Here is a 22,446-nt window from a genome sequence, read left to right on the forward strand (position 1 = left end):
GCTGTCCTCAAGAGGCTTTTGTTCTAGTTGGAAAGTCCTAAAAAACTTATACCCTCGTCACTTTTCTCCCAGTCACTTATTTAATCTTGCTATTTTATTTTTAAACACTCCTGTAACACACGTTTTCTCCTCCCCCTTTCATTTACAGAACAGACCAAGGGGCCCAGGGTTCTGAGTTTTTATTCTACTCAGGGCACTGATTTGAAGTGGGCTTTAGAAAAACTATCCACAGGACAATGTGACAGTCTACTTAGCATTGTAGCATTGTTCCTTCTGTTTCAAGAGAGATGTTCGCCCACTAGACGAAGTGACCGACAGCTTTGACTTCATCTGACCACACAACCTCAAGGTGGCTGCCCTAAGTACGGTCTAGATAGCCTGGATTTCTTGTTTATACGGTGCCGGGCCACTAAGGCCTTTTTCCTCTGCGGAAGCAGCTAACTTATCTTCCTCCTGAACTAAGCGGAGACATGGAGCGGGTGTGGACAAGCCACGCTTGATGACAGCGGCACCTCCACGCCGGTCAGCCCCCCACCCCCACCCTGCCCCGGCGCCGGGCGGAATCACCCTTTCCGCTCAGCGGGGAGGAGCCCCAGTCCGGTCGCTCCCCCAGTCCCAGAGGGAGGGCAAGCAGACCCCAATCCATCCCAGGGGACGCCACAAGGTTGCGCGACGGCTGGCCTTCCAGAGTGCTAAGTGGAAAGCGAGGCGCGTCGCAGGGGCCGGGGGCGGAGACGCACAGGCCCACGGCGTGGACGCTCCGCTCCCCAGGGCTCCCGCCGGGGGAGGAGAAGGAACCAGATGGGCGGGTTCAAGCGTGGGCGGCGGCGGCCGCGGCGGCCCCGGCCCGCCGGCTCCTCCCCGCGAGTGTGCCTGTTTGCCGCTCGCCGCGCTGAGGCAGTGCGGCGGCGGGCGCGCCGAGGCTGCCGCCCAGCGCCCTCGCCGCGGCCATGCCCGGGCCCTAGCGCGCCTGCCGCACCCGCGCCCCGCAGCCCCGCGCCCGCCGCCGCCTCTTCAATGGGCAACCTGCTCGGCGGGGTCAGCTTCCGCGAGCCCACCACCGTGGAGGACTGCGACTCCACCTGGCAGACGGACTCGGAGCCCGAGCCGGAGGAGCTGGGGCCGGGCGGCGGCGAGGGCCGGGGGCAGGAGCCCGAGCAGCCCGCGCAGCCCCGGGAGCGAGCTGGCGGGCGGCCCTGCGCCAACCCCGCGCCGGACGAAGACGCGGAGGCGGCGGGCGCGGAGCAGGTACGCGGGCCCGCAGCGGCCTGGGGCCTGGCACTGGGGAGGAAGGACGTCGGCGGGGAGGGGGACAAGCGCGAGAAGCCCCCTAGCGCAGAGGGCAGGGGCGCCGGGCTCTGCCTGCCCCTGCTCTCGACCCTCCGCGCCCGCGCCTGTGCTGCCGCCCCGGGGTCCGAGCGGGCCTGCGGTGGCCGGGTCACCGGGGCTGCCCGCTGCCCGCCTGGGCCTGGCGTGGGCACTGCAAGGAAGTCCCTCAAGGCAAACCCAACTTGAATGGGTGTTTTTTCTGCCTCTAGAGCACTGCTAGGTGAAGGCAAGGGGCTGTGAGAAGAACCTGTCTAAAAATAGAAGATTAATAAAACACATCTAGTGCGTGTTCCTTGTAGAAATTGCCCATAATAAGATGCAACTGCGATTGACAAGCGGCTAGCACTTTTCCCTTCAGTGGGGTCTACAGCCATCAAAAGTATTGTAGGAGGTCCCACAAGAAGTGGAAACGCCACAGTTCTCAAGCCGAGAAAGGCCTTTCAACCTAGGAGTTCAGGGCACTCCTCAAGAATCTTATTTCACCCAGAAGACTTCTTCATCCATCTGTGCTTAAATCGTTTGACCAGTATAATTTGGAGGAGCAGTTAAAAGATAAATAATTCATTTAGCCTCTGAGGGACTGAAAATAATCCAGGAAACTTTAAAAAGGAGGAACTGCAGAGCCTGCCCTGGGCGGTCCTGTCCAGGACTTGTTGACGGTTTGTAGTTCTGCATAGGCCCTCCTCCTTTATCAAACAAGGGGGAACGAGGGCGGGAAAATGGAGACCGAAGCCAACTGTGACCACAGGGTTCTCTGCTGCCTTGCCTCTGCTCACCCCCATTACTTTCCAAAATGAAAATATAGCCCAACAAATAAAAGCTCTTTGTCCAAGAAGACCTGTAACTGCACTAATGCCACACACTCACTTTAAACTACTTGAGATTAAGGCCATGATTGCCTGGAGTGAGGGACCAATCACCAGACTCTTGCAGCTAACTTTGCCTCATCCATCTTGATGACCATCGCTGTTTAGGTCGGGGAATCATAAAAAAATTCTGAGTACAAATTCTATGCTAAGCATGTTATTTAAACCAACTGCAATTCTGGGGTGGGGTGGTGCTATTTTTAATCATTATTTTAGAGAAAACTGAGATTTAGAGAAAAGAGTAGTTGCCCAAGATGATAGAGGGAGAGGCAGACCAATATAAACTCAAGTGCATCTGACACCACCAGGACCTTTGCCCAGTGAGAATCCTAGAATAGTCCTCTGCCTCTTGTATCCTGGTTTACTTCTCTGTCCAGTTCACATTGTTAATTCAACACCAGGAATGTCTTTGATTCTGTATTGTAGTGTGTTTTTTTCCTTCCACTTATCTTCCAATTAAGTAACCTTCTATAGAACTTTGAGTAATCAGAAAACTCCAGCTCAGATTCAATCCAACTAACCAGGTCCATCTATATATATGTAAACAATTTGATAATGAATGTTCCAGTTAATTGCAACTCCGTAAATGGTAGAGCACACCACCGCTCCCTATTCCTCTTTAATGCTTCATTTTTCTTGTTAGCATTCCAAAACAAATCTCATTTATTTTGCTTTTTTACTATCCCCCGTTGTCTCCTTACTCCTCCAAGTCAATCCATTTGCAAGTTACCATTAAAACATATCCTGAACTGACTACTTCTCACAACCCCCACTGCTGTCATCTAGTCCAAATGAATATTGGATGAATGTTAGTGCTATTAAATAAGATGGAGAAGTATGGGGGGGGGGCAGTTTTGGAGTTGAAACAAGGATTCTGTTGAGTTTGCTATTCTGTTAGACATCCAAGTAGATGTTGAGTAGTTAACAGGCCTGAAATCATCAGCTTATAGATTGATGGTATTTAAGGGTAAGGGATTATATGAGATCTTCAAGGAATGATAAGAAATGAGTACTGAACTCTGGGAACTCCTCCATTTAGAAGATGTGAAGAGGAGGAAAAGCCAAAAAAGGAGGATGAGAAGGTTCAACCAATAATAGAAGAAGAATACCAGGAGATTGTGGGATCCTAGAAGCAAAGTACAGACAGTGTTTCAGGAAGGAGATAGGCACTAAATGGCCCAATGCTCCTGAGAGGTTGCCCGAGTTAAGCACTGAAAATTCTTTGGCAAGGTGGAGATTTGTTGGTGACTTTCACCAGGGCCATTTTTATGGAATAGTGGAGGCAAAATCAGGTTGGGGTGAATTAATGGGAGAATGTAAGAAGAGGGGAAAGAGACTGAGAGTCAGGGAGTATGGGAACTCTTGTGATATTTTACTATAAAAGGGAGCAGAAAATATGGGTCTGTAATTGAGGGTGAATTTGGGTCAAGGAAGGTTTTGTAGTTTAGTTTAAGATTACAGACACTATGGCATGTTTGTTTGCTGAGGGGAATGATCCAGATGAGAAAGGAGTTTTGATGATTCAGGAAAGAAGACGGGAAACAAAACCCTTGCCTGAGCAGTTGAAAGGGGACTGCATTGGGAGTCCTAAAGAACAGGGATTGGAGGAGCAGGGATGGATCAGGCAGGTGGGTAGATTTACCAGCTGGATGATGCAATTATTCTTATGATAATCCTGGGGAAAAGGTAGGTCATGATTCATTGTCTTCATTTCACAGATGATAAACCTAAGATTCAGTCAAGTGAATTTTCTGCGGCCACACAAATACTAAATAGCCGAATGAAGACTTGGCCTGAGTCTCCTAACTCCAAGTTTTGTGCTATTGACATTATACCAAGATTTCTTACAGTGATCCTTCACTTTTAGTATACCTGGAATTGATTCATACCTAACTAGTTGGACTTGAAGCCTCTGATTCTGGTTCCTGTGCTGTCACTGGGTTCTGGGCCTTGTTTAGCTTCTCTATGTCTCAGTTACCTTGTGTCTAAGACGGAGATACTAACTGCAAGCCAGGTGTCTTATTAGAATCAAATGAAATAATATACATGAAAGTGCTTTGTAAATGGAAAAGTGCTTTCTGCACAAATGTAAGATGATGATTCATGTGGTTATAGTTCAGGCTGAATAGATCCAGAAACTTGCTAGGCAGAGCTATTTTTGAAACTTTTGGCAAGGACCAGAATTTAAGCTTTTCCTTGCTTATGTAACATGACAAAGTAACTAATGTTAAACATCAGAGGACTTGGTGTTAAAGTATCTCTGTACTTGTAGTAATCACATCACTTCCAAACTGTGTAAAATTGCTTAGAGGATGCCAGTCTGTAAACACAGATGTGGGGTGGGAGATAATTAGAAAGGATGTAGGGCCAAAGCTTTTAAAGAATATTCAAGTCTAAACTTTGTCTTCTTTTACATCATCTTCAGTCTCATTGTCCTTCTGAAGGACCCTGGACATAAAGCGTTCTTTCATATATTATAATGGTACACATAGTTAGAGAATGTATCTTATTACTGCATCTGATAATTCAAAAATCACTTCCTGAAATGGTGGGAATTTTGTTTTGAATTTAAATGGTGTGAATAAACCACCACCTATAATTTACCTCAACCTGAAGTTAATTCCATTTGAGAGCTTTTTTATTGCTTTGTGTGTATCTTTTAAATGTGATTTATATCACATTATATTATTGCAGAATGAACAGGATTAGTCGTGCCTTTTTTACTTCTTGTTATGGTGCTATAAAGGATGATGCTTAGAAAGCTGTTCAGGGTATTTAATAAGCCTCCTTTCCTTTCATAAATATTACTTGACTTCCATGTACAGCAAAATATTATTGCAAAGTTAACAAGAATTTTCCTTGTAGAATTGATTTATTTTCTTAACATGTTTTAAATATTATCCAGAGTATACTAAGTTTTTTCATTGAACCACTTGCATAATCTGTGGTAAAATATATGTTTTGAATTAGTATTGAGTCTGTCTCTGATGGATACTGATCCATTTGGTCTTTATAAACAGTTTTTGGTAAATAATAAAATTTTTTACTTAGTAATATTCCTTAGGAAAAATGTTATCAGTTTCAATCAGGAAAATAGAATATCAGGAAATGTTGCTAGTAAGCATTTGTAAAAGAGCATTTATAATGTTTACATATATCTAGATAGTGTGACAATTTTCAGGCTTTCATAAAGGGTGTTCATTATTTTTTGTTCTGGATATTTCTTGGTGAAATTACCTTGTTTTTGCATGTAAATAGAATTTCACTTTATATTTCAGAGTGCTGAGCCCACTGAAGCAACTGCAAAACCTAAGAGAAGTTTTTATGCTGCAAGAGATTTGTACAAATACCGACATCAGTACCCAGTAAGAGTATTGAATTTTTTTCTAAAATATAAAGTATTTCCTTTCTGTTTTTCTTACTGTATGGTGCCATTGAGAAAACATGAAGAAGGGTCCAAGTGCCTTTTCTGTATGTTCTTTATGGAGATTGATTCATTTTTTTTTCCTTTAGCAGAACTTCAAAGATATCCGATATCAAAATGACTTGAGCAATCTTCGTTTTTATAAGAATAAAATTCCATTTAAGCCAGATGGTGAGTAATCTACTTTGGTAAAAAGCAAACTTACAATAATAATGTATACCTGCTTATTACTTCCTTATGACTACTGTCTTCTTAATGCATTTGTTTATTGTTTGGCTTTACTTTGCTGGGCAATCTTATGTGTCTCCAAAGTCCTAGATCCTAAAATTGTGAGCAACCACTTGGCAAATTCTGGAAGAATAGCTTCAGATTAGCAATACCTTCCCACCACCTGCATACCTATAATTTGAAAGAGAGTAGGGGTAATTTTTGTGAGAGAAAAAAAAAAAAGAGTAGATTTATAGAATCATAGAATATTCAATGATTAAGGAACATTAGATAAGGTCAAATATAGCTTTCTCATTTAAAGATGAGGTAATTGGGATTTGGAGCTTAAATGACTGACTTGCTGGGTCACTCAATTGACAGTTGGGTTTAGGCTTCAGAGTTCAGTGTTCTATCCACTGTGCCATACCTGAAGATGAAAATTATTTAGAAAGTGATTGAAAATGCTGCTTATGTTTAGAATTATCTTTCCTTTTGGTTTTCAGATTTAGGGGTTGGGAAGCTACAGCAGTTCCAATTCAATATCCTGGGAGGGAACCTGGTAGATTTTGTTTTAAATTTCATTTTTAAAGAAGCTTTAGATTACATAAATGATAAATTGAAAATATAAGGGTATTCTCATATACCCTGCTTATATTAGATCTTGGTCCAACTCTACCAAATAAACTTGCTTCCTCTGTCAAACCCCACAGTTCTCTCATAGGATCTGTCTTTTCTAAACCAGTGAGAGGATGCACTCCTACAGTAATGTATCTATGAAATTGCATAGTTCATTGAAGTGCCAAGTTGTGTGGTTCATGGTGCGCACCTTCATTTTATCCAGGTCAGACCTGCAGAATTAGCTTTTGTTTTTAAAGTCTTTATCTGTGGTAAGTTGACTAGATGTCCCTGGTTCCTGATCTTTGCTCTCAGTGGAAACTGAGCAAAATCCATAAAAATGTGAGTCAGGGTAGGAGGGTCATGGATTTCAAGGGGTAGGACATTGCATTCTAACTGGTATAAGGATATATAAAGTTTGGGTTAATTGTTGGGATGAGGAATTTCCTGTACTGTGCCCTGAAAATTATACCATTTGGGTAATGGCTTTAGAATGTTGCTGAAATGGCCAGATCCGTTTGTCTTTAATTAACTTTCTGGTATCTCAAAATTTATGCTCTGATTTGGAAGGAAGGGACTGGATAAAAATGTACTGCTATATTTAGTAATGGTAAAAATGCACTGCTTTATTTACGTCTGGAAATAATATTAATTAAGTTGTTATTTGGGGGGAGGACTTGGGGTAAGAATACCTTTTGAAGAAATGCAATAATAAATTATTAATTTGACTCTGATTTGAAGTTCATGAAGCTTGCCTAAATGTCACCTTCAAATAAATAAAATTATTGTACAGAGAGAGACGATAGTAATAAAATCTCAATTATTTTTGTATTTGTAATAGTTCATTTGTTTTGAGGTAGTAATTTAAAACCATAACTTTAAGCAATCACCAAGTTTTTTGTAGTCCTCTCAAAAAATTTATTTTGAAATCTTTTAAGGTTGGTGGGGGTCAGAAGTTTTAGCTAAAATCACATAAAATATTATTCTAGCTCATGTTATACATATTATATCAACTTGCATACCTTCCTTCCCAATATATGAATACATACACATATACACTTGTGAGTAGGTATAAACTTGCTATATTGTATTTTACTTATTAAATAGGAGGAAGGATCATTGGAAAGGAAAAAAAATAGGAAAATATGGATATAAATAGTTTCAATGAACTGATAAACCTAAGAGTGTGATTGAGAAATAACTTTTTATCAAACCCATGGAAAATAGACTTTGGCTACAAAATGATTATTTCTGGAGGAAACAAGAATGAGATGAGTTATATTTAGAGAAATAGTATGTAATTTTTTTCCTAAAATCTATTAAAAGACCACATAGTGATTTGTGAGGACCTAGGCAGACTTAACAAACAGGAGAATTTTGTTATAATGAGTACTTTTAGGGGAAGAGTGGGGTGGAACCAGAAAGACCTGTGCTCTCATCCTAGATTTACTCTTTTACTAGTGTGTGACTTTGAACAAATCGCACAATTTTCTCATTAGTAAACTAAGATTAATAACCCTGTTTTGGGAGATTTCTTTGAAGATTAAGTTGGAAGATGTACACTGTGGATAATTAGGCTCAACATACAGTAGGCTCTCAACAACCTTTCATTTTTCTTTCACCCTTCTCTTTCCCTTATCTCTACTTCTCTTTTTCCCTCCCTCTTTTCTTCCCTCCTCTCTTTCCCCAGCGTATATTTCATTTTGATCCTAGCTAGTATTTAAAGAACTACATGGCCCTCTAGGGCAAACTTTTTCTGTACAGGGTTAATAGTAAATATTTTGGCCGTGTGGGCCGTATGGTCTCTGTTGCAGTTACTTGTGCTACTCTTGTAGTGCAGAAAAAGCTGTGAATAATACACAGACGAATGTTTATGCTTTATTCTAATAAGACTTTTTTACAAAAAACACTTGGCAGGCCATGGTTTGCTAACCTTTGCTTTAGATTAATACAGTCCAATAGAACTTTCTGTAATTTGAGGTGCCATTTTAAAAATTAGGATTATTAGAAAACTGATTATGTGGCACATGATATTATTCTTCTAAAAGCACTACTTTTGTGGGCTGTTACTAAATTTTCAAATGTTTTACTATAAAATTTGAGAGTGATTGAAATCTTAAAATGCGTTCCAAATGTTTTAAATGTCTTATTCATTTTTAAAATGTTTACTATTTAGGTGTTTACATTGAAGAGGTTCTAAGTAAGTGGAAAGGAGATTATGAGAAGCTGGAACACAACCATACTTACATTCAATGGTCAGTTACATATCTATTTTGAACTATGTCCTATTTAAACATACATGTTTTCCAGACAATGTTAATATGAAATTTTATTTTTTTAAATTATAGGCTGTTTCCCCTGAGAGAACAAGGCTTGAACTTTTATGCTAAAGAACTAACTACGTATGAAATTGAGGTAATGCAAGCTCATTTCATTTTGTATGAAATAGCAAAATATAAAATTGCTCTCTATTCATCCTCGGTAGGTAGCTACTGAATCGTTTCAGCTGACTTTTTTTTTTTTATCATTTAGGAATTCAAAAAAACAAAAGAAGCAATTAGAAGATTCCTGCTGGCTTATAAAATGATGTTAGAATTCTTTGGAATAAAATTGATTGATAAAACTGGAAATGTGGCCCGTGCTGTTAACTGGCAGGAAAGGTTTCAGCATCTGAATGAGTAAGTAAAGCTCACACATTTTCTAAATCAAGAGCTGGTATGTTATTTTCCATAAGAATTCTTTATGGAGCCCAGGAACAAATAGTAGATGGACCCAAGCTTTTGGGTTTAAAAACTAGTCTGAACTAAATTTTATTCCCCTTCTACATTCTGAAACAACAAAAGAAACAGAAAAAAATTTCCAGATAGAAACACAGCTATTCAGCTTTGGAGCTATTTCTTTTTTCTAATCTTTTATTATCATTTTTTTAAAAGATATATAGATCACACAAAATGTTAAATTAAAAAATATAAGCGGTTCCCATATACCTTACTTCCCACGCCCAGCCCCACTCCTCCCACATCAACAACCTCTTTCATCAGTGTGGGTTATGGCAGGATAAATAATGTCCTGCATCTGTCCCTGCAATAGAACCATTCTTGATGCATCCCTGTTTTTGTTGTTGTTGTTAACATTTTTGGTTATTGCTTTCATACAGTTTTCCCACCTACTAGATTGTAAGTTTCTTCGGGAACAGTCTTTTGAGCATAGTGCTGCCTTTGATCAAATCCATGAATTAAAACCTATGGGTTTAAAATTCATTTTATAAGAATGAGATATTCATGTGCATTTTACTAAAATGGGGAGGAAATTAAAATTTTATTTGCTATTTATGTTAAAAACAAAAGTATGTTTCTGGTTAATAAACTCCAAAACCTGTGAAAAAACTTTAACATAGATTATTTGGAATTGATCTGCTATATTCTTTTGCTTGGATATTTATAACTTTCATTAGTACTTAAAACCAAAGTCTGTTTTTCTTAATATTTTCTTGGCATGCAAACTTTTAATTTTCTTTTTTAATTATAGGGTGACATATCACTACTGGACTATAAACCAATAGCTTTAAGGCACTTTTACAGCATATTATAATTAGTTGAACTAGGCAAGTACTAAGAGAAAAAAATAAAAACTAACCTAAGGAATTTCTCTTTGCCCAGAACAGTTCAGTGCTTTGTGCATCAGTAAAGCAAATTTATTGTGGCTTTCTAGAACTTTCATCTTGCTTTGATAAATTAAGTATGAGTATTAATGTTTAAAGCCTTCCTTTTCCTTTATTAGCTGTAATCTATGCTACTAAAATGGTAGATTGTACTAAAACACTGAAGATATGGGTATAAAGCTTTATGATCCTGACTAGAAGACCCATTAATTCATAACTCAATTTAACTTTAATTTATATAGGGCACTTAAAGCAGAAGTATGTATGCCTCTGCCCAAGCACTGCAGGTAGCTATCTCTGGATAAACTTTCTAAGCATGTTTGTCACACTGTCAAAGAAAACTGTATCCAAATAGCCTATTGACATGAAGGATGGCAAAAGTGACATTAAACTCTGGAGAGAATCTGATAGTACCTCATCTTTCATGTACTCACAACTGTCATTTTAGAGAATCTCCCACCTTAATTTGTTTTTTTATGGTTGGAATAGCAATCATGTTTAGTAAATGTTTGTTGAATAAATAAAGTAATGAATAAAATATGGTTGTCCGCTTAAAGCCAGCTTGAAATTTTATTGTCAGATCCTCTGATTTAAAACTGGCAACAGAGCCCTTTCTGATGGCTTTAATGAAATGATTGACAAGCTTGAGTCAAGAGAGGGAAGCCTAAACTAACAGTCACTTCTCACTCCTCTGCCCCATCTAGCTCCCTCTATCCATCGCCATCTTCTCTCTTTTGCCTTTCCCTGGGTATAGAGCTTTTCCAGCTATGAATGAACTTACCAAGAATCTTCCAGAAAACAAGTTTCCTTTCTAGTTTAGTTGCCAAAAAATTTACTTATTGACTAGATTTGAACAAATTATATTGGGTTATATGAAAACTTCTGTTCCGTTTTCTTTTTTCAGTTGGGCTCTTTTCTGATTTATTCTTAAGTGTCATAACTTATTTGTGTTTTAATCTACATGGCATTGTGAGTTCTTTAGAGGAGGCAAGGAACTCTGTATTTATAGTAGCCCTGCAGATGAAAAATATTGAATCAATGTGAAATAAAATAACTTCAGTGAACAAGTGACCATGACTAAAGAGGTGACGTTTTCAAATGGGAATACAGATATGTAGACCAACTACTAAGATGTATCTTCAATTTTATTTGTTATCAACTTCACCTGCTGAGTCATACTTTAGACCCTAGAATCTCTTATTTTGTCTTCCTGGTTCTTGACGTGTGTGTGTGTGTGTGTGTGTGTGTATGCGCGTGCTCTTCCCGTTACCTACCCAGTCTTCCTGACAAGCCCCACTTATTGTCCTTATTGCTATCTGGAAGCCCAGCCTTTCTCTTTTATCTGATGTGCAACTCCAAAGATTTGTTCACAAATCTTTACTTCCATTTTATCTTTCAATGTGACTTTTATTTCAAATCATACTGAAACATCCAATTGCTTTTTTCAACAGTTTTGTTCCAGAATCCTGATCATCATTCTTTTCAACTCAAGGTTTTGTCCCTTTCTACTGATATGTAATTACTTTTAAATTGGAGAGTTTGTACGGACTCCTAAATGTGTAGAGAGGTTTTAACTTGACTATTCTTCTTGGATTGAATATGTGAACTCAACCTGGTTGCAAAACAGTAAATTTTGTTTTGTAATAGAACTCTTCTATGGGATAAACATTCTTCTCCCATTCCATACATATCATTCTCAAAGACTTATGAAGCAGATGTTGCCCAAAAGTTTTGTTACTATGCTATTTGAGTATGCAAACTCCATACTAACCTAACAACTAAGTCAGTCCTGCACACTGTTTTAACTTTACCAAAATGTTTAGTCTCAAAGGATTTTTACCTCCTAAATATTAAAAAAAAAAAATACAGATTCATAAAACTGAAACTTACCTTTGCTGTTTTAACTTTCTACCTCCAATGAGTTGCATCTTAAGATAAGACTTTTTGGTGAGTATCCCATAGGATGGAGATAAGAGAAACTGCTAGACTTGTCTTTTACAGTGTTTGGTTAGCCCAAATAATTGAGGGTTTTGTTTTGTCCAAACTCTCTCATTGTAATATAAGATAATGGAACCACTCCCTTTCCTCCTTCAAATAAATCAACATCCTTCACCCTTCTCAGATAATTTGCTTATTATTTCTAAGCAAAATCCTCTAAGCACGTTTGGAAACAGGGAAGTGTATGCAATGCTTGTAGAAAGTTCAGTGTCAGAGGTATACAATAGGTTTTAGAAAGTTATAGTTAGAAGAAAGTGATGGTTGTGGCTGTGTGGAAATATCAGGTAAATAAATACCTGTGCTGTTGATGACACACATGACTACAATATATGTAGCTGAAGATTTCTTTAGGATATGGGTAAGCAAATTAAAACTTCTTGGCTAGGGAAAGAGGAAGAGCTAATGGCCCGGGATGGAAGAAAATTAGGTTAAGTTGGAATTGGTACAAATATGGTGGTCCTTAATTCCAAATCTTTAAATAACAACAGCAATTTCATCTTGTATCTAATATTTACTGAATATGTACTTCATTTAATGCAGCTTCATATGCATCACTGGATTCCCACAACAGTTCAGTGAGGTATGGGCCATTTTTCCCATTTTTCCCATGAGGACACTGAGGCTTAGGGAGAACAGATATAATATAGTTGGTTAGTAACAGAGCCAGGGTGTGATCTCAGGTCACTTAGCTATTAAACTGTGCCCTACCAAATGATCCAATTTTGCATCCTTTGTCAGAATTGTTCTAGCAAGGTGGAGTGGTGGTTTTGCATTCCTTGTGAGTTGGTTAATATGGTTGATTTTGCTGATCAGCTCTATTATCATTCATCATCAGGGTACTTAATAAGCAAACAACCATTCAACATTAATGGGAAGAAATTTTAGTCTAAATATTTTTCTAATATGAAGAACTAAACAAATAAGGGGAATTTATCTTACACATTTGAGTTTCATATAGATTGATATTACATTGTGGCATAAGGTTTTAAAACCTTAATGGTTTCTAATATGACTTCTGAAAAAAAAAGTAATTTAAGTCATACATCCATGGCATAAGATTCCATAAAAAAAAATTTGTTTTTTCCAATAGTTTTCATTTCTGTTTTCCTTCACCTGATATTTTCCTTTCATTTTATTCAATCTTCTCTTCCAGGTCCCAACACAACTACTTAAGAATCACCCGTATTCTTAAAAGCCTTGGTGAACTTGGATATGAAAGTTTTAAATCTCCTCTTGTAAAATTTATTCTTCACGAAGCTCTTGTAGAAAATACTATTCCCAATATTAAGCAGAGTGCTCTGGAATATTTCGTTTATACAATTAGAGACAGACGGGAAAGGCGAAAGCTCTTACGATTTGCCCAGAAACATTACACACCCTCAGAGAATTTTATCTGGGGACCACCTAGAAAAGAACAGTCAGAGGGAAGCAAAGTGCCGAAAACATCCGCCCCGCTGCTCTCCAGTCACAACAGTCAAACTTCTGTGCATAAAAAATCCAAGGACTCCAAAATTTCCTCCTCAACTGTTAATTTAAATAGTAAAACAGTGGAAGAAAAAAAGGGGACACCTACAGATCTTGGAAGTGAGGCAGACAAGCCCAGAGCAGAGCCGAGCGATGAAGCTGCAAAGCCGAGAAACAGTGAGGACAGTAATGCCGAAAATTCCGATTCTCAACCAGAAGAGAAAAGAGATAGTGTATCCCCTTCTGAAAAAGAAGAAGAAGGTGAAAATGGTAACAAAGACTGTGAAAGTCCTGGAAATACAAGTTCCCATGATGACATATTATTACAGTGAATTATCAGAAAACCCAAAAACCAATTTAGGTAAGGGAGGAAAAGACTCCTGAATAGTCTATCCTAAAGATCAAAGATGAGGTCAAATTTGAAACCTTAGGTGTCTGTGATTTCTGTTGCAAGATTTTGTTATTGTTTGTTTTTCATTTTGGATGACAGTTTAATACTTAATAAGAAATCTGAAGACAAGACCCAATAAATGAATGTATTTGCTAAAGCTTTTAGGATGTGAGTTTTACAATTCTGTGCACAGTGATTACTTTCAAATTATTTTCAAGGCAACTGGAAAAAAATCATGTAGAATTTGACATATCAGGTAAATTCTTTTGAGTGATACAATCTACATGAGGAAGACCAAGAGGATAATTCCATCATGTTGCCCAAAACTTTAAGCTCATTTATGAATTTATTTTTTAAGCTGGAAAAAAAGAACTTGGTCTTCTCAAATGTTTTCATAAAGTAACTTGGGTTTTTTATTACAACACCACAGCAAGTTGCTTTTTAAATCCTGATAAGTGAAAAGCATGCTCTTAGGGATCTGTAACTTTCCCAGTCTATCCATCAGTCCTGCTGTAGTACCATCTTTCCCTTTCTCGCTCTCACCTGCTTTCATCCATCTTTGACAATTAGCGGGTGCTTTCCCAGCTTATGTTAGAAAGATTTTGTATATTGAAATGTAAAAGGAACACAGTTGGACTTTAAATGTATGATTTCAAGAATTTGCTTTGTTTAAAATAATAAAATGCTTTTTTCCATATTAAGCAGCTAAAACAAGTTTTCTGGACACAAAGTCCAGAAATAGAATTTTTGCTTTTTATGGCTGTTCCATAGAAATTTGGTGCTTGATTCTGAATGGAAATAACTGAAGAATTAAAAAATAAAAAAAGATATTTCATTTTTCAAAAGTCATGCCTCTTGCACTGGCGGTGGATACTAAAGGCAGTGGATACTAAAACCATGGGTATCCCAATGTTATGTGGATTATGAAATTATATCACTTAGTCCATAGTGTGTCTTTTTAAAAAAATACAATTTGCTGCATCTCTAAATTATCAAACTTTGAAATTGAGAACAGATTTGAACTTCGACATACTCAGGTTTACTAAGCATTTAATGTTACTTCACACTGTTTAAAACATTTTATTTCCTAAAATATTATAAATCAAAAAACAAACAAAAACGCCAGAAATACTGTGGTGAATATTTTACATATAGTTGAAGCAATTAACAGATAAAAGTAGTTCTACATTATTTCAGGAATTGCTTTTGTCTCTTCTCTTGAGCTTTTAAGAAGAATTTTTTCATCTCCCCCCCCCAAAGAAATTTTAATATATTCTATTTTGTATCACATCATAGTACCGTTTGTTGTCTCTATTTTCAGCAGTGGATTTCTACAAAATAGAATGACAATGTCTTTAAAAATATGATTTTATTGCTTTGAAGTTTACGTGAAATATCACAGTTGCGTAAATCCTGATATTTATATGAATATATTACACTCATGATGCATGTCATATTCCAGAGCATAAAAAAGAACATTTTCTTATTTTTAGTTCTCATAATGTACTAATCTTTGCTTTCTACTATTTTGCAAAGAGTACTAGGATTTGGGGAACCAATTCTGCTTTTACATTTCAATTTCTTTTATACAGGCAGGGAATACATAAATCCTTTTTATGTGGTACTTTTTGTAGCACTGTCCTTATAGAACTCAATAAACAGTTTTACAGATTTAAGGGATGAAAGTAGGTTGTTGCATTAGGTTGAACTATAGGAATATTATTTAATTCAAAAATATCTTACCAGTGTTGCATACATGATAAAGTGTTCAAACCTCTTTCTAAATGCTTAATATTAATTTGTGAACAGATACTAAAATATTTATACAGTAATCAGATACTAAGATCAATGAATATAGTCTGAATTACTTAGATATTTTAGTATATCATTCATTTAACAACTTTTAGAATATTATGCCTCATTAGAGGTTTGATTAGATTGTGCCTTTTAGTTTTAGAATATTGAGTCTCAAGGGGAAAAATGCCTGGCTTTCTTCTAAAAGAATGACCTTTCCCACCATGGTATATTCCCAACATGTGCATATTCACATGTAACAGTATATTTCCACCATTTAATCTGTAAATAACCTGCAAGAAAATTATTCAGTGGAGAACAAGTAAGAGGATATTCTTTTTACAGCTAAAAATTATGAGCATTTAGAATTTTTACCTATTAAGAATAATTTGTACCTTTAATAGATTTTTTAAAACAAGATCTATATATATATGTATTTATGTGTGTCTTAGTAAAAAAAAGCCCTCTGAGTTTAACTCCATGTTTTTGTGTTTTTAAAAACAATCATGCTTGCAAAAATTTATTGAGCTGTTCTAAAAAAAAACGCAGTAAAGCTGGCCAAATAGCTAGAAATATTACTGAATCTTTGCAATATATAATCTTTATTATTGTACCACAGACCGCAAGGATACTAAAGATTGCCTATTGATAAAATGCTAACTTGCGTTTCATGGCAAATAGATATTACACCACTTGGTTAGTTTATTTATAATATTTTGTGCTTAAATATTTTATTTATAATAAGGAGATAATATATATGAAAATACTTTGAAATTCTGTAAAGTAATATTATAATACCTATATCTGTATATTAGAAAAATGTTTATAACATTAAAAATATTGCACCATTATACGTTTTCTATGCTCGATATGGTCAGGAAAATCAAAAGATTTGTATTAGAAATAAAAACATCAGCTTTCTTTTAATTAAGTCTAGTTCTTGGTTCAAAAATCATTTTCTATAGTTTTGAATTTGTTTTGCAGCTATTTTATTTCAGCCTCAAGAAAAAATTAAAACCTACAATTCAGGAATTACTAGGGAAGTTCTAAGTTTTTTTTTTTTAGTATTAAAAATATAGGCATATGTAAATGCCATATTCGTCAGTCATATTTCATACTTTGTCATATAAAATAATCTATTCTGCTTCCATTTTTTATACTGAAAGTATGATCTTGTGAAAAAGGAAAAATAGTATAGTGCTGTATCTGAGTTACTCTTTAAATCAATTTAGTGAATAAACCTCCCCATCAAGTGCTCAAAAATTATTTGAACTGATGGGTAGAGAGTATTTGATTAAATTTCCCAAGTTTGTAGTAAAGTCATGGTTGAGTTTATAATCCACTGAGTAACTAAATCAAGCAGGTTTATTACCGTAATTGAGTCTTTTCTAAAAGTTTTATTTTATAATCCTAGAGAAGGACATTCCTGATCTTGCTTTATTGTAATTGCAGCTATGTGTCTTTTATGTCTGTTTGGGGTAGATTGGGATCCTTAGTTATCGGAACTGTTTTGAGGGTTTCTATTTTGTCTCCCACTTAAAAAACTCCCCTTTCTTTTGGGTGGTATATGCATTAAGTGTAAGGAAGGCTGGAGTCACACATGCTAAAATCATTTCAAATATAGGAGCAGTTGTAGAGAATGATGGGTAGGTTCAGTGTAGGAGCTAGAAAATGAAGAGTGTATCTACTGACATCTTTGACTTTGAATTCTGTACTGGTTATTACATGAACAGATTTGTGTGGGCAATCTCTATGGTGACATTGAGTACTTCCCTCCTCCTCTCCCATTCTAGTTATCCAGATTGTGTTCTGGGACAGACCATGTGTTTAGAAATCCCTTATTACTGAAGTTAATAATAATATAGTTATAAATATGAATACCTGGAGGTGTTAGATGTGCCTTAATGTAAATGGTTTTCATTCAGAACTTTAAAATTTTTGCTCCATTGTAAATTATTGTCACAGGGAACTTTCCAGACCATGAGTACTTTAATGAAACTTACTTTGGTGTTTTTTTCATTTTGGAGGAATTTCTGTTTGGGAGAATTCATCAACTGATAAAGAAGTGTACTCAATACGGTATTCAACAATGTGCTGTACTTAACCAAAAGTGTTTAGAGTAGGGAAACTGTGGTTTGTTGTATTTATGCTTTTCCTTAGTATTGCTATATGCTATAATTTGCATTTAAAACAATACCTCAGTTATTATAAGAAATACTTTACCTGTGTTTTATTTCTTTCTCTTAGAGGCAGATTGTTGCAGAAAATGCAATTCTATTAGAGAAGTTATTTAAAAGTTTAATTCTAGTAGATGGCTGGAGGGAATCTGAAATTTAAAAAATGTGTGCCATAGTTTTATTATAAACATTTTTTAAAATGCTATTCTTGTTTTCTTTTTACATTAATGAGAGTTTTCTGCTGTGTTTTTCCTTTTCTGTTGAGAAGTTTGCTTTTAGTTATTTGTGGGAAATAATATGATAGTTTTCTTGAATTAACATTTTGATGTGGAGAATAAAATTAATGGCATTATGTGGGCAATTATATGGCCCAAACTCTGGCTGGGGAGTTTAGTCTTAGGTGACTAAGAATCAGTGTAGGATCCCTAGTGAAATGGAACTAACCCTTTCAAGTGACAGGGCAGGGCCTCAGAGCCTCCTCTGGATCCTTGGCTGCTGGGGACAGTAAACCATCTCCATCTTGGATGCTATACACAATTTTAATGGGTATCAGATTCCATAACATATAATCCAATTTATTTGCCACCATTTTGTAGTTGTTCAGAAAATTAAGAGCAATTGGGCTCCTGCTATGTAAATTAACAGCTGTACCTTTATGACTATCTGGGGAAACACATTGGAATACCAATTTCCCCTTAGTCTTTTCAATCAAAATCTATTGGGTTGTTCTTTCACAGATAGATTATATATATCTTATTTTATATATATCACAGATAGATTATATATATATATGAAGGCTTTTCATAGAATAACTCAGTATACTTTAAAAATGAAGTGAGAGGGTAAAGACAATTCTTACTTGCTATACTAAAAGATCTTTTCTTAAAATCAGAGCACTCTGTGGAACTATATTTAAGCTATGTGGTTTATTTATCTTATTTTCATTCTTTTAATTATAAAGGATCCTTGAAGAACAGTTTACATTAACTAGAGAGATTAGTTATATAATAAACTTTTGTTCTAAGAAGCATTCCAGTTCTATATTCGTTGATCAAATGAACATTTTTTTCAGTGCTAATGGATTTAGTTTTATGTGAACAAAAGGAAAACAAGTGAAACAAAATAACAAATAGTAGCAAGAAACTCTGCATAGAAATAAAGATATAACCATTTATAGGTCTGTGAAAATACCAGAATTATTGGAAGCAGGTGGGGGGGGGGACCTAGTTTCTATTATCTGTGCTCAGGAGAGCAGAGATTGTGGGAAGCATGAATCTTGCCTACTGCATAGTAAAACCTTTGCTAGACTGAAAGAAGTAATCAAATGGTCAGACACCAAGTTTAAGTCCTTTGCTTGTAAGTAAAACCATTGCAGAAGTTAAATTGAGGAACTGGCTGCAGATAAGACGACTAAGTGATAGATGGTTTATAAATGAAGTACCTATCTCCAATACCATCAAGAGTTGGCAGCATTATTAGCTGTGTAGCATTACAAAATATAGAAATAAATGGGAGTGTAAACTAAAATGTAAACTTGAATCCACATTTAGTGGCAATGCTCCAAAACATGTTCAATTGCAATGAATGTACCTCACTAATGGAAAAAAAAAAAAAGAAATGAGGGCAAATTGTTAGGTCCTTTGACAAGCATTTTTTTTCCCCCAAAAAGGGCTTTTGCTTGTTTTCCAAGTAAGATATTGTCTCTTCTTTAGTGTAACCTAAGATAGATGGCCAACTGGGTCTTGTCACTATTTCAATTTAGAACAATTGCGTCCTTTGTATTTCAAGGATTTCAGGAAAAAGGGAGTGATTCTTACAAAAATGTGCATTTTACTTACCACATGAGCTCTGATTCTCCAGTGGCCACTGCCTTCCCTGTGCTCTGTATTCTACTGCAGTATGAATTACAGAATGCTGTGCATGTTTGTTAGTACCAATACCATGTGTATGTGGTAGAAGTTGTAACCAGTTTCTGGATCTGTAAGGTACTATAAAATACTTTTTTAATAATTATGTAATTGTATGGCAGTGTTATGCCAAAAATGTATAAAGAGCAATAGTTTCTGTTGCTTACTGCTGTATTTGAAAATATTGTTTCTAAATAATATATTTAGAGTTACTTTCAAGTAATTATTTTTAGTAACTTTTGCCAAGTATACATCCTGTAAAACTAATAAAAGGCATTTCATCTTAATATTTAAGCATTGTGTTAGAATACATTGTGCTGATTTTGCATGATTAAAATATTTTTAAAGAGCTAGAACAAAATGACTCTGTTTTCCAATGATTAGCCATCTATTGTATATGATAATCTTATAAGATTACCATTTCCTTTTCTACTCAAAAATAAATATTTTTCTTTTTAAGGGTGAAATCTTATTTACATATTAAGTGTGAGATTTTAGATGGCATATCACATGTATAAATACTTGAATTTTATTGTTCTTTCTCTTCTACTTTTCTATAATGTTAAAATGTAAAAGCATATTTCATAGAGATGAATGAAAATGAGTAGCTAATGGAGATGACAGCTTTTCCACTTAATAGCACTAGTCTTTTTAAGAAGTCACATTTTTTGTTAAGAAAAAATGTAACTGAAAGATGGACATGAGGAGAGGAGGTTGTTCTAGGCATCACAGGACTATGTGGGAGAAGATGAAGCAGAAAAGCATAACGTTTGAGCTTGCTGGATTAAACTATATAGGCAGGGAAAGAAAGGTTGAAAGAACTAAGAATAAATTGTGGTAAGAGTCAGAATGAAGGCATGTTATGCATAATTGAGAAGCTGATAGAAAAAAAAGTTGAAGTGGTAAGTGAGTGCGATTTTAACTGCAGCGCTGCATTTGGATGAATTGTTTAGTAGAGAAAGGAATGCGTGCAAACAATTATTGTCATAAGGGAAGAATGGACAAACCCTGTAATAGAAAAAGAGGGGTTTTCTTTTCCTCACAGACCCAAATGGCTGAAGACAATATCAAATCAAAGAAAAGTCAGATTCTAAAGATAGAAATACAGAACTGATTCTGCATTTCTGCATGGATGTAAAGTTTAATATGGGAGAGATTTTGGAAAAAAGATTCATAAAATTTTCATCATTTTAAGCTGAAGTGGAGGCAAGGCAGGAGAGCTGGTGTTTTAGAGATGGAAGGAAATCCCAGCCTGTATAAAAGCCATGATGGGCAGTTTGACTTCTTGTGGATAATTTTAGGCTTTGGTCATCATGAGGGGTTGAAGAGTAAGGCTAATAAATGGAACATGTGAGGATTATCTTGCCTCTGAGATTATCCCCACTAATATGTAGGAATAACTGGAAGAGCATTTTAAAATAGTGTTACCGGATTTTATCTAGGTTCTTGGCTATGCTGCAGAAAGGAATTTCAAAAGCACATTGGGTGTGTTAAGCCAGTAATTTATTCAGGTAGGGAGGGAAGAGAAATGGGAGAAAATAAGAGAGCAGTGGTCCCAGGTGGAAAGAAAGGGGGTTAAAAGGGATAAAAAGGGCTGATTTACAAGCTACAATTCCCCATTATAGATTATAAATCCCCAGGTTTACTTGTGTGGCTACATGACAGAGGAAAAACAGTGACAGCAGCACACACAGGGCAGGATGAGTCCACAGGCAAATGGGCAGGGCGAGAGTGTGCTCAGGCCGAGGGTTTGATTTTAAACTGTTAATTTTTCCACCCCTTTGCTAATGGCAGGGGAGGAGTTTCCAGCTGTTTGCTGTTTTGATTGATTACCCCACCTATCAATCCCTTAGTGAGGACCCAATGATAAAGTTTCTAGGGAACATCCGGGGCTTTTCCTTGCTCCCAGGAAGAAGTCTTTGTTCTGATAGCAGAATCCTGGGGGAGGGGGTCTTCCAGCAGCCGTCTTGGGGGTTACTGATGTCCACGTGGCCTCTCTTGCCAGGTTCCAGATCCGTCTGTTAATTCCCTATTTTACTAGCCTACTTCAATAGGATACTGAAGAGAAATATTAGAGAGCCAGCATGGATTTGAATTCACTATTCAGGAAGACTGGATTTATAAATTTTGCTATAGTAGTTAGCATTCTACTATTTTTATAACTTTAGTGCATATTCATCACTGCCAAAGAATATATAAATATTTTCTTTTCAAATGGTGTGTAATATATTTTTGTTATGATTAAAATAGCAGATTCTGTCTACTTAGCTCTGGAAAGGAAAGAGGTTAGAGGAAGGAGGAATAAGCAAGCAAAGGAGAAGTGATAGATGAGGTGAATCAAATGGGATCTGGCAGCTTACCTTAGAACACTGAAGTTGTCTGATATTTTCAAATGGATGATTTCACTATTGTGAGAAGAGAAGTTCAAGGAAAATCCCTAGAGGGGAAAAAGTAAGTACAGGGACGCATTTGGTTTAACGGCAAGAGAGCAGCCTTTGAAGCCAGGCAGACTGGAGCCCCGATGTCACCATCATAACTTAGAATTGTCTGTGTGGCCTTGGGCAAGGCAGGTAAATTCACAGGGACTTTGGTTTCTCACTGGTAATAATATCT

The 22,446-nt window shown here is 36.6% G+C and overlaps 1 protein-coding gene across 2 annotated transcripts; it reads left to right on the forward strand.

Annotated features, from left to right (window-relative positions):
• Window positions 1–871: 871 nt before the first annotated feature.
• Window positions 872–20,194, forward strand: OGFRL1 (opioid growth factor receptor like 1). 2 transcript variants are annotated; one of them, XM_058306983.1, is made up of 7 exons: window positions 872–1,248; window positions 5,474–5,560; window positions 5,712–5,790; window positions 8,618–8,696; window positions 8,790–8,856; window positions 8,974–9,119; window positions 13,254–20,194. In XM_058306983.1, the coding sequence occupies exons 1-7, from the start codon at window positions 1,018–1,020 to the stop codon at window positions 13,894–13,896; spliced, it is 1,332 nt and encodes a 443-aa protein (XP_058162966.1). In that variant the 5' UTR covers window positions 872–1,017; the 3' UTR covers window positions 13,897–20,194. The 2 variants fall into 2 exon arrangements, with proteins under 2 accessions (XP_058162966.1, XP_004482995.3); XM_004482938.5 differs by having other exon boundaries at window positions 952–1,248; window positions 5,709–5,790.
• The last annotated feature ends 2,252 nt before the right edge of the window (window positions 20,195–22,446 follow it).

This window comes from Dasypus novemcinctus, chromosome 11, assembly GCF_030445035.2.
Source record: "Dasypus novemcinctus isolate mDasNov1 chromosome 11, mDasNov1.1.hap2, whole genome shotgun sequence".
NCBI lineage: Eukaryota > Metazoa > Chordata > Mammalia > Cingulata > Dasypodidae > Dasypus > Dasypus novemcinctus.